The sequence below is a fragment of the Haemaphysalis longicornis genome, unplaced genomic scaffold, assembly GCF_048455015.1.
Source record: "Haemaphysalis longicornis isolate Haplotype H1 unplaced genomic scaffold, Haemaphysalis longicornis Haplotype H1 scaffold_14, whole genome shotgun sequence".
Lineage (NCBI taxonomy): Eukaryota > Metazoa > Arthropoda > Arachnida > Ixodida > Ixodidae > Haemaphysalis > Haemaphysalis longicornis.
Window position 1 is genome coordinate 59,308,658 of NW_027526245.1, and position 12,923 is coordinate 59,321,580.

General features: G+C 44.8%; 1 protein-coding gene across 2 annotated transcripts in view; it reads left to right on the forward strand.

Moving 5' to 3' along the window:
• The first annotated feature begins 7,567 nt into the window (after nt 1–7,567).
• The window catches only part of LOC144165299 (beta-1,4-N-acetylgalactosaminyltransferase bre-4-like), a 40,680-nt gene continuing 35,324 nt past the window's right edge, over nt 7,568–12,923 (forward strand). For both annotated transcript variants that reach the window (XM_077695417.1, XM_077695418.1), the window contains exons 1-2: nt 7,568–7,969; nt 9,500–9,680. In XM_077695417.1, coding sequence (XP_077551543.1) covers nt 7,820–7,969; nt 9,500–9,680 — 331 coding nt within the window. In that variant the 5' untranslated portion in view covers nt 7,568–7,819. The remainder of the gene's footprint in view (nt 7,970–9,499; nt 9,681–12,923) is intronic.

Below are 12,923 nucleotides of genomic sequence, written 5' to 3' on the forward strand. Positions count from 1 at the left end.
CTGTCGGAGGGTGGGAAAGCGACACTAGAAGGTAAAGGCGCCGCTAAAGCTTTCTCTGCTGATTTCAGACCGCTTTCGCAGCCTTGGAGCCGACGTGGTGGGGCCACTCACAGTGACAATGTCAGGTTACCGTTATTCGCATACCGTTACCTGTCCACCAACAGAATTTCTGGTGACGATTCTCACGAAGGCACAAATCTCAGTTCAGGTATTAAACGAACTCTTGTCCACCCTTTCGAGCGTGGGCTTTCCTAATGAGATTCAGTGCGATCAGGTTTTAGTGTTCACTAAGGGCTTCCCAGAAAAGGACGGCATGAAAATAATTCCGAGCTAAGTTTATCATCCAGAGTCCCTATCGTAAATAATGGGATTCGGTGATGAAGCAAATTTTCATAGCACTCATCTTTCAGAAGAAATGTCAGCGACAGGTCTCTCTCCCAGCAGTACTGCTTGTCTTGCGTTCTGTAAATCACGAAGCGACGGGTTTCAGTGACGTGAAGCTTGTTTACGGAAGGACTATCAGGTATCCACTACGTTTGTTGCGAGAAAATTGGAATTCGAAGCGTATACCCCCGGCAGTGCAGTACGTCCTTGAGTTGCTGAAAAGGCTGCGCGGTGCTCGAGCCATTCCTGAGGCAAACAGGAGAGAGGTGTAGAGCAGTGCCAATATCTACTCTGACCGAAACGCAAAAATGCCTAGCGTATCAGGATGGTCATGGAATGACGATCTCCCGCCCTTCTCGCACGAACAGCTGGGAGTTCATGGCAAATGGTGCTTTGACGTTGTGCAGAAGCTTTCGGAGAGAAATTATGCTCTGAAACGATAAGGAAGGCGACCGGATGAAGTAATTTATCATCACAATCTAATGAAGAGTTATGTTGGAGAGGTCAAGAGCGTGAACTTGGTTCTGAATAGTACAATAGAGGTTACGCCTGAGATTTCACGCCCAATTTACACGGGTAGGTGCAATGTGGATGATGTTGTTATAAAAGCAATGGGGCCTACGGAAGGTTTAACTAAGACTGCGACAGCCGATTTACATGACAAGCTGTAAGAAAACATGGCCGTGTTCTAAGAAAGCCCCGCCAAACAGCCCTTCTCACTCATGACCTCTGAAACCACTGTGATGATGAAAACCACTCTCATGTATGTTAGCCCCGCGGCAGCAACAGATGCTAACATGGGAAGTAGATCTAATGCTTCCTGTAAAGGTAATTAAACTAAGCGAAAGCACCTGCACGCTCACAATGATTGTAGGAGCCCCCAGTACATATCCATAACCTTGTGCGGGTAACCGTAATCTAAACTGCACAAGGAATAACCAGAGCTAACCAATACCAGCTGTCGAAGAGCTAGTTAAAAAAGTGAGTGTTGCTTAACACGCCTCGACGTTGGTTTTTGTGAGAGCCTATTAGAAGGTTCCATAGATCAAACGAGGTAGTCAGTATGCCGCCCTTGTGTGAGGGGCGGGCACATTCAGGCTCATACATTGAAGTTTCGGCCTTTATATTGTCCAATTTTGTTTTTAAAGATTGATAAAAACTGGGTTTTGCTTGGGGCTGAGAGATACGCTGTCCCCTAAGTATATGGCATTGCAATTCACTTCACTTGAGAAGATCATTTGTCCTCCCTTAGTGATGTCCTTAAACGTTTGAAGGACGCCGGGGTGAAGGTAAAGCTGGGTAAGTGCTTGCTTGCGCGCTCAGAAGTACGTTATCAAGGTCAAGTGGCAGGCAGGGCCAAAGGCGGCCGAAGGAGTTGAATGTTGAGGCAGTTCCCATCACCTGAAACTAAACTGCGATCTGTTTCTTTTGTGAACTCATGGGGTATAACCAGCGCAGTACTCGCAGTATTTTTCCATAAAACTCGCAAATGGCCGCTCTTTTAACGGATGCATTGCACATGATAGCTCCCGAAAAGGTAGTTTGGAGTCCAGAAATAAAAAATGCCTTTCAGGGCATCAAAGCCGCTCTTGTTAATTCGATGGTACGTCGTGCACCCAACTAAACTGGTCCGTTTATTGTGCATAGCGGTGGGAATTTGAGGTAATACTGTTTGGGGTAATACGGTTTGAACAGAGAACAGAGAATTTGGGGTAATACTGTTCCATGAAAATAAGAGCGGAACGAGCCCCCTGTGTTCTACGAATGCAGGAAGCTCAGGAATAGGATTACAGTTGTTCGGAAAAAGAATGTGCCTGGTTGAGTGGGCCACAAAAAACTAGCCTTCTAACTCTACGGGAATGCTTTCTTCTTTGTCACTGACCACTGACCAAGTATATGAAGTATGGTGACTAAACTGCGCAGAAGACGAAACACAGAGAAGAGCAAAAACAGGACGAGCGCTCGTCCTGTTTTTGCTCTTCTCTGTGTTTCGTCTTCTGCGCAGTTTAGTCACCATGTCGCAACACCAACTCGCCCAACTTTCCATCCTGCTATATGAAGTATGCAGCCAACGCCAATGGGAACACCTTAAGCCCTGCCCTCCAGCCTTCATTTCAATATAACTTGAATCTTTTCGTCTGACATCTTTAGTTATGTTTGGGGAAAGGCCTCTGGGTATGTTTTGAGTACTTCAGTCGAAGTTCCTGCCCATATTCCCCAGAATACGTGTTGTTGCTGTTCGCAGACAAAACACGTAATGGCACTATAGCACATTTATTATCGGCGTGGTTGCCGGAAACTTATTGCCGGCGCTCGCTGGTCCCGCTATGTTTTTTTCTGTGATTTCAATTCTGTTGAACCGGTGCTCCCGGTGTGATCCCTCCAGTCGAGCAGCTAAAATTTTACGACGTACGAGATCTTCCTCTCAGCGGAGGAACTGTTACGACTTACGACAACCTGATCTAAGACATCTTGTCGGCAATCCATGAGTGAAAGCAAAAGTGGAGCACCATGAGCTGCGTTCATTAAAACACCAAGGAGCCAGCAACCTCAGCCTCTCCCGGCACCTGCAATCTCCCGGGTATGCGTCCGCCACAGACAACAGGCGTCTGAAGGGATGGCGACACCTCGGAGATGCCGGAGACGGAGCGACCACTGCTTTGACGAACGAGAAGCAATTAGCTGTCCGTAGGGGCAAGAAAGTTGACATTCCCGCGCTCCCTAAGGACCGGTGTAGTTGCGCCACTGAAAGGTCGCGCGAAAAAGGGCCACCCGAGTAAGTATGGTCTCCCCGCTAAAAAGGGAGTGTCATGGCGCCAGTGTCAATGCTGTGCCACCGCACCCCAGCAATGCGGCGACTGCCAAGGTTCTTATGTGTGTTTGCGTGCGTGCGTGTATGCCGGAGTGCGTCTGCGCGTGTGTGCTTGCGCGTGCGTGCGTGTGTGTGTGTGCGTGGGCGTGTGCGTCTGTGTGTCCCTGTGTGCATCCCGAATCCATGTGTGCATTTTTCATCAGGGCTCGTAATGAATCGGCCTGGAAAGGCACGATGGAACGGGTTTTGCACGCGGTAGGCGCATAAACCCATTGTTTTGTTTGTTTATTTGGTTGTCGCTTCAAAATTAACCAGTTTTTCTCTTGTACTTGTGAGTATTGCTATCTGTCCCTTTTTTGTAGGTGTTCTGCACTGCGTTGTCAACACAACCGTTTTTTTTTTCTTTCCAATCGTCTGCACATGTAAGTGTTCCCAGCAGCTGCTAACCCAGTACCGTTCGCGTCTTGTGTGAGGCGCAGTGGTTAGGGTGCCGTTATCACGCCGTAAAAGCCTCAAGTTCGATGACCGGGGCTTCCCTAACCACATTTCTTTCTTAAGGCGCGCACTCCCAAAACCTGTTCGTGGGCTTCTTGACTCCTCGCCCCTTTCCATAACACTTCTTTTCCTAGTATTTTCTCGCACTCCTCGTCACAGATGCTGATACTTTCCTGGAAAAATTCCACGGCGGAGGTAAGAGCTTCAACAGCTATGTTGTTAAAATGTAAGGAAACGTGAAATCAGAAAGAAAAACGTCTGTCCAACTAAGAACTGTATGAAGTATATGGCGTTGATTTGCTGAAGTCCAATAAATACATACCGTATTGAATCTTCCGCTTACTTGATAACGGTGGCATCAATGTTTGCCAAACAATAGATAGCGTACTGAGGCCCACCGCCGGCGGTCCCACTACGACACTTATATTCACTTTAAAACCTGAATGACTGCCGGAATAGCACTCACGCGCACCGTCACCCAGACGCCCGAAACCCGCTCCGACATTTAGAGCTGCAGATACCACTTGGGTCGAACTTATTGTGGGTATATGTCTTTTATCTCAATTACTTCGTTTTCTCACACTTTCCTGAGTAATAAAACTTCACTGGAATATTCTTTCTCCTTTTTTGAAAATATCTTTACCACCACGCCGGATTTTCAACGTTCCAATTTACCTACTTCTTCCGCATTAAAAGAGCAACTGACGTCCCTCTTTGAAGTTTCTACCTCGCCACAAACTATAAGGAGAGGGCCACTGCGTAAACAAAAATCTGGCGCTGCTTGCACTCCCTTGCCTATCGTTTGGGCTGCTGGCATTTCCTGAAAATGTTGCAGACACCAGAGGATTCCCCTCGGGAATAAATAAACGAAAGAATCATGGCAAAAGAATAGGTATCAAAATTCCGTGAAGCATTAGGTCAACAGTACAAACTGTAGAGGCCTGACGTAGCAAACTAGGTATTTTACAGGCTGAGCTCGCTATGCAAGGTGGTAATAACTCGTGAATATAGGCCAGGTAACTATGGGGTGATCAATGTTGAGAAAATTCCATTTCCTTAGACCTTTCTGTGCAAAATTTCAACTTCCTTGAAGAGTTCACCGGCTTCAAATAAAACGTTTTTACCACTACACCACATTTACGTAATAGTAGCAAAGAAAAGATACAGTTTTTAGGTGTAAAGGAAAACCTCAGAGAAGTGTAATATGAGTTCCTAAGCGTCATGCGTTTCCGCAATACCTCCGTAGGTTCTCGCTTCTACAAGGACTGACAGAACAGTTTTCAACATGAGCACAAGAAACCAGAGTAATAAAGTTGGCTTGTTTGCTTCAGTGCAACTGCGAATATTACCGAATTGGGTTAGCTCTGTACGACAACAGAAAGAAACTGATTTTGCGCTTTTTGTTGTTTATGCGAAGTGTCCTTAGGGGCTTCGAATGGCGGTAGAAATATGTGCACTTAAAAATATTTTAAGGCCTGGTTTTCGGTTCCCTCGCAATTTAAAATACCGTACTGAACGCACATTCGAATCCGTTATTCAGCAATCGCTCTTCAAGGACTGACGGGGCATCAGAAATTGTTTCCTTATTTTCAGTGCAAATAGGCCTATTTAATGCTCACAGCCGTATGAAAGACTACGGCAGTAGTTTCCGATCATGAACCGTCAGAATTACTTTTTTCAAAGCAAATTTTTCGTACCTAACGACACTATCCGCTCCTCAGTATTTTAGAACTTCGTCTACAGCGTTGCACTTGAGGTGTATCATTTTTATTTCTCGCCTTTACATGTCCAGCTCAACTAAAGTTTTATCTCTTTATATGAGGAACGATATCTTCCTACTAAGCTCACTGCATAGCCGAACACGTCTGTTTTACAGCTCTGAACGTTTATCTCGCATTCTTTTTTTTCTGGCTGGTTGAGGTATGGGAAGTTTTCTTTCAAGTTGCTCAATATGCGCGCTAGTTTTTGAGGCGTCAGTGTGGTGTTATATATAGCGTCACCATTATACTATGGAGCAACACTGAAGCGTTTTCCAATTCGGGCTTTCCTTATAACAATTTCATGCCTGATTCTTATGGTGGGGAGTGCAACTAACAATTCCTAAGTATATTTATTCAACCACTTCTACTCTATTTTATTGGCTAAACTCAAAAGAGTGGTTTCTGAGGGTGTATTTTTGATACTTTGTTACATTCCACATTGATGTTAGTCCTACGACAAGAATTTCGTAATGCAGTACCTGGATCCGCTAATTCTGGTTTTCCGCGAATCACTGAAAGTGAACAGATTGCAGAATCCAACCCAAGTATTCTGTATTTGTTATATACCAAAATCCTCAAAATAAAACTTAAAATAGCATTGTCCGCATGGCGGTAGTATTTTCGCTGATATGGTGCCCCCTTGTTTGGCGTCTTTCAGAATGTTCATGAATCACTGCCTTGCCTATTCATTTCTTCTATAGGTCTGCAGGTTCTCTACTAGGATTGTGTACGTGTTCTCTACCCTGTGTTCTGAATGTCTTTATTACTACATACACAGTCTATTGGCATTTTTTCAGTTTAAAGACACCACGCTAAAACGTTCCTCAATTCTCTACAATTTTGTCAATTGCCCACCTGGCATCACAGCTTAAATACAGTATTAGGTACCCTTTCCTAATTCAGCCTGTGTTTAGTCATGTATGTCTTCTGTAGGCATTATAATAGGTAAACAATTTACAGGATGTTGACTGACACCTATAAACCACTTGTGTTATCGAAGTCATGCTGTGGGAGGTTGCACTCCTGAGGAGGAGCAAAGTTAATGGGCCGAAACGTCCCCAATTGCTAGCTTTTTATGCTTCGGTGCCAAAGGCCAGGTCGAGAAGAGTTAACTGTTCCCGTTGTGAAGGCGCTATCTATTCTAAGGTTAGAAAGCTCCAGGTTTTCGCACTTTATGTAAAAAGAGCGTAATGAGTTTGCAGCTCACCGAGGCTTTTCGTGCTTTATAGGCACTGATCTCTACATGTGAACATCTTCAGAAATTGAACTGCGCTCAAAACTCAAAGTTTACGCCAAAGTACCGCATACGCGAGGCTACAATGCTAGGAAGGCATGCGACATTTTGAAATGATTTTTTGACGTATTTGATGTTTGTATTTTGTAGTAGTTTATTCCAGTCTACAGGAATATTTCAATAAATTTGTTTCGGCACAACAACGGTGTGTCATTTCTGACTACACGATACCCCAAGATGGGGCCTCGTGGCGGACCGGGAGAAGTGAGGCCTAGCTTACAGAGCAGACATGGCTCTTTGCGGTTCTGCAGTTATAAATTATATGCCCGTGTATAGATATTTTTAGACCGATGGGTCTGTTAGGCTTCGCTTGAAAACGTGTCCTAGAAATTGGTGAACAGCATGCTTTCTTACCCCATCCTTTCGCTTGTAATTGCTGTCAAAACCAAACCCTTATCCATATGCGTACTCGTCAACTTCAACTGCGGGAATTCCTCAAACATTGATGAAAAAGCCGAACATGGACCAGCTATTTCAACTTCCTATCTAGGACCAGCATGTTTTGGGTTTCTCTTGCACTTCTGACGAGTGTTTTTATTCAAAGGCTAAAGTGACCACACAAGTGGGGTATCGTAATTACACTAAACGTTTGCCAGCAGTTACGCACGGCTGAAGAAAATTTCTGCCCAGCAGAAATTTTAAGTTCGACATATGTGCTGTGGAGATACCGCCTTTTGCCTAATACAACCTTACATTGAATATAGCGTATTCAAACTTTTATACGCTTATGGCTAATATTTGCTCACCTATTCGCTGCAACATTCACTTTGCTGAACCTTCAAGTAATTATTTGCTTTTCCAATCGAAGTCACTATGTAACGCATAATGTCCGAGGCAAGGTTGTTTGTGGACCGCAGAGATTGGTATAAAGAGGTGTAAAACAAAGTTGTTAAAAGAACGTTTTGCTCTCCACGAAACACAGTTTAGACTTTTCTACTAACAGTAATTTTCTGCTCCACTTTTTTTCCCCTTGACCGAACTTTCCAGGTACACCAAAAAAAATTTCTCTTAAATTATTGACGCCCCTGATGTGTAAAGAAACAAATACAAAACAGCATCATATCACGTGAAAGAATGGGCTTCGTACACTCAGAATTCCACAGCGTGTTCAGACTCCCCGTATCTACGGCTCTTAAGATTTTCAAGATTTGCGGAGCTTTCGCTCTAGCATGGATGTTCACTTGTTACGTTGTATATATTTTATACAAAGACAAAAAGTCGGCGGTAAGTTATGTCTTCAGTTTTGTACGGTAAAATGCTCTAATGCACAAATATTTTCCATAGCACGAATGATTACGTGTCTTCAAATAGGGTACAGCAGCTTCAAAAGAATACCTGCATTTTATGGGTATATTACACCTGATAAATATGTCAGGAGAAATTCCAGCTTTTACAGGCCGTTAAAGGCGAGGAAGCAGGCGCGGTTTATAAGAGCACTGGGTAAATGTGGCTTTTAAGCGGGTAGCGTAGTTCGACTGATGAAGGTGAATCAAGCGTCGCTTGCCGTGCAGTGGCTGCTGGCCTATTTACTTCTGCTTCATCGTCTTTACCACAAGGTCACATTTTGTGACATAAAAATTGTAAAAACTAAGACGAAATTTTGTCTGCAGATTTGGGCTCCGTCCAGTACAGCAAAGCGCAAGCGTCGAATCATGTTCACCTCCATTTCCTTTCATAGTGCCCTGCCCAAGCACGTTGTTACGCTGGAGAATAATGATCGTCAACCAACTAGATGGTAGGCTTTCTGTACGCACCGCACGTGCAAATAAACTCTTAAATGTTGTCTGTGCAACACTGCCTAAAGGACCGCAGCAGCACCGCTAATACGTGTTGCATCGGCAAAGGGGAACGGACATGCTTCAAGCACAGCCCACACGGAGAAAAGTTGCAGAGAAATAACTGCCGACCGGGTGGTGACGACCGGCAGCCAGGCCATAGGCAATCAAGCCCTGCAAGATACATGGAGAAATACGTTCGTCCCTGCATGCTAGAGTAACCAAGAATATTTGAGGTCAAGGAAAGCTTATGGCACCAGGCGGGGACCAGAGGCATCAGACAACCACCTTAGGGAGACTGGCTCCAAAATGTGCTCCTTGTGGCCGTGCCTCAACCAAAAGCGCTAGCCAATGTTTTCAGCTTTGTTAAGTTCGTGGCGGGTTCAGCCACGACAGGGTGACACAGAATTTTAATTAATGTTTTAATTTTGAGTATATCTTGTATTCCCCGAAGAGAACTTCAAAACCATGACAGCGTCATTTTCTTAGATTTTGTTTGTTCGTTTGTTTGGTAGCACCATCTACAGAGCGCGACTGACTTTATTATGTTGTGTGTAGTCGGTTTGCGATTTCGCTTCTCTTCGACTCCGCTTTTCTTCCCAGAAGTTTGTCTCAGAAAAATCGCTCCGACGGGAACTTTTAAATCTACGAAACACTTTAATCCTTTTCAGTTGAATGGGGCTTGCATCAAATATTCCAAAGGTGAAGAGTGTGGTAAGCTACAGACACGTGGAACCATGCCTTCAGCGGCAGTAGTCAAAGTAGTCGCCTCTGAGCACCTCGTCATGGGAATAACTTTAAAAGAGTTATGCATGCAGTCATGCTGCTAACTTTCCGCGCCTGAAAGAATTACTGCAGCACAAATACGTTAATAACGAAAGTCCCAAAAGCTCCAGTGTAGTAGACCGAGAATGCTACTCAATAAAAGTTTTTCTTTAGATATCAACCTACAACTGACTTTTTTGTTGTCCTATTGCAGGTAATTTCCATCAAGGCCTTGTTACCCAACGCAAATTTTTCGCATAAGCGAATTCCAAAGCTATCGTTACGACCTCTTGCTGACGTAACTCGACGGAACATTAGTCTTAACACGCCGCGTGCGAGTGCACAATGGAGCACGTCAGCGCCATTGTTATGCCCAGTGATTCCACCAAATTCGGGTGAGAACAGGTGCAACATGCATTGCAAAATGTTGAACGCATGCAGTCTCACTGTTTTAGTCATAAGTTTTGACCTTCGAAATGCCTGACATAGTAATTCTGGAAGTCCATGGCTGTAAAGCCATAGCCCGTGAACCTTTTGGAGCAGGGCGCCGTACTACTGCAGTGAAAGAGTGTGATGTCAACAGCTGGGTCTGCACGCTCACACATGCACATGTCCGCTTGTCTCTGTATGCTCGTGAGTGTGCGCACGCGCGTGTGCGTGCCCGCGTGGGTCTGCGTGAGCGACGCTGCATGGTATGCGAATGTTATTCCCGCCATCCCTTTGGCGAAATGGCGTAAAGTTGCTCACTTACATTTCACACGCCCGCAACCAGTCTCATACTTTATTGTTTCTTCCTCGTATTTGGATGAAAATGTAACATATCTTTTACGGTTATAATTTTCACTGCAGTACACCTGCTGCACAAGCCGTTGCTTAAAATGTAGGTATTCATGCGCGGCGTATGTAGCCTCCTCCTGTATGGTAGGACGAAAGAAGCACATTTTCATTCAGAATTCAAGTCTTCGTACGTTTCTGAAGGCAAACGTTTGGTAGACTATAGCGATGACTACGCTGTACTTACTCATTCACCCGTAAAGAGAGCAGATGCGATAGTTTACCGCCCTTAAACCGACTAAATACACCTAAAGCCTGTCCCATTCCCGTTATTAGATTTATTAGATGCAGAGCATCTGATTCACTCGCCTTGTCCCTCCGGCGTCGTCGTCGTTGTCGTCGGCATTGTCCACCCCTCCCCCATTCTCCTCGCCGCGCCAGCTGCGCTCTCCGCCGCTCACCCCCTCTCCTCTTCGATAGCGAACACTCTCTCGCGAGGGGCATTGGATTGGATTCGATTAGATTGGATTGGATTGGAATTGATTGGATTGGCTTGGCTTGGCTTGGCTTGGATTAAATTGGATTGGATTTGGATTCTATTGGATTAAAGTGAATCGTGTTGGATTGTGTTGCGTCATAGCCGCGGCAGACGCGCTGGGGCCGGCGCATATGCAGTACTCTCTCTTCCGCGGTTTCTTCTCCTTCGGGCGCGCTGCTCATATAACCGGTGTGCCGTTCTCCGGCGAAGCAACATCCACGCTTCGCTTAAACACCTAGAGTCCACGCGCTTTACAAGTAGGCCAACTTCGTCATCGACTGGGACCGGCTTACGCAGTTCACTCAACGTTATGCGCGCTATAAAACGCGGGCCCTTCGCCGCTCCGCCTATGCGTCGCATCTACACAGGGGTTCCCGCGAGGGGAGGTGGGAGATTTTGTCTGAGTCTAACGTAATCTCCCGTATTTTATTCTAATTCACATATTCAGTTGTTTTCTCCACTATAGTCACATCTTTGCTTATTATACTATCGATCACGAATCAACCAGTGTACTAGCTCAGTTTATCTCATCCGATACTGGTCCATCATAATTGTCCGAACGTCTTCTTTTTGAACACAAGCTCATCGTACTGATCATTTCAAGCCGTCTATAAATATTTTGTGAACAAATTATGTAACGACTACTATATTTTCAGCACGCTGGGAAGGTTTGATTTGCTTCTCGCCATATTTGGGTTTTGTCGTGTTGTGTCAATAACCACGTCAAGAGCCAATCCCAATAGAATAAAACGCAATGTACGATTGAATGCAATCGTAATATGGGGTAAACACAACAAGTTACGCTTTGTAGCCAGCTGCCAGATTTTGCCCTAAATTTCGGCGATACAACTGAGTAACGAATGCCATTACATTCCCTCAGAAAGGTATCGCAGTCAGTGATGGAGCAACAATTTAGCGCACCGTTAAACGCGGATATCTTCTGTCTGGTCTTTTTGCGGTGATGATTTCCAACAGCTCAAAACAATTAGAGCGATTGTGGTCATTAGTAATTCTACGAGAACCATCCAGCGGAGGGATATCTGGGTAGGTCCCGTCAACAGCTGCGGCGGTGAAGTTATTGATGCGTTGGGGAGAATCCCCAACTCGTGAGGGTACTTGTCAGAGGCCATACTGCTAGCATGTTCCCATGCAGCATTTACAGGAAGAAAGAAGCCGCCTTCCGAGGCATCGCATTTGGGAGGGAAGACGCATGGAAAGTCATGGAAAGCACGGAAAGAAAGATGCTGTTCAACGCGTGGCACTTAAAATTGATTGAAATAGAGGTGTCTTTTAAAAAGCATAAATTGCATCCTCTACACGGTTGCCAAAGTTAGAAAGCAACCCCACTGGTCTGGCGGCCCTAATATACGACGGAGACAACGTGTATTGGACACGTCCAACACATATACAGTGGACAAAAACCCATCGCCGCATAATCCAGTCGGGTAGTGTTTACACCGTCTTCTCACGGCATGTGTGCTCACCAAGAATAAACAAAGAAGAGCCATCTAACGGTACTGGCAGCAGAAGTGCTGTTTCCTGGCCCAGAAGGTTCACACTAACGTTCTCGAAAAAACAACACAATCATGGTCTTTTCTGCTTTATAAAGGTGATGATAACCGCCGAAGCATTTTGGATTACTTTTGAAGCAATGGTTATAAGCAAATTTTGTTTTGGTTGAACGTTTGCTTGCTCATTACTGACGAATACACTCGGATTTATAACCGTTTTCTGGTGAGTACTCTGAAAACCGTGTATTTTGGGTTTGGAACACCAAAAAAAATTTCCGTGCAACCCTATACATTCGTGCCGTACTCGGAAATTTCTATCCTCTGAGTTAAGCAGCATCAATAAAAAAATCATTTTCTTCGACGCGTTTTGGGGCACGTCCTCCCTTCATACCAAGTCTCGACCTCCTTTCTTGAGGAAACGGAACAACCGCTGTGTTCTATAAATCAGCTCTCGCCAACAAAATGAGGCGCTGACACATTTAAACAAATTAGGCAACGTTTGCTTTTAAACGCGTTGCAGCATAAAATGCCCCAAGATCTAAAAAAAAGGTACGAAACCGGGGATGGTTTTGTTCATGGACAGGAAAATTTTGTAGTACAGCATCAGCTTCATTTGAGAAATGAGACCCAAACGACGTGGTAACAGCGTCGACTGAAATGCTAGAGTAGCAACTAACTTGTAAATAAATAACCGTACAGCTACATAAAAAAGAATACTTGGGCTACAAAGTAAAACGAAATAAATTTATTAGGCTGCCTTAATTACGACGGTGGCACAGACGTTGCAGATGTAGATTATGCAGTTTTAGTTAAAA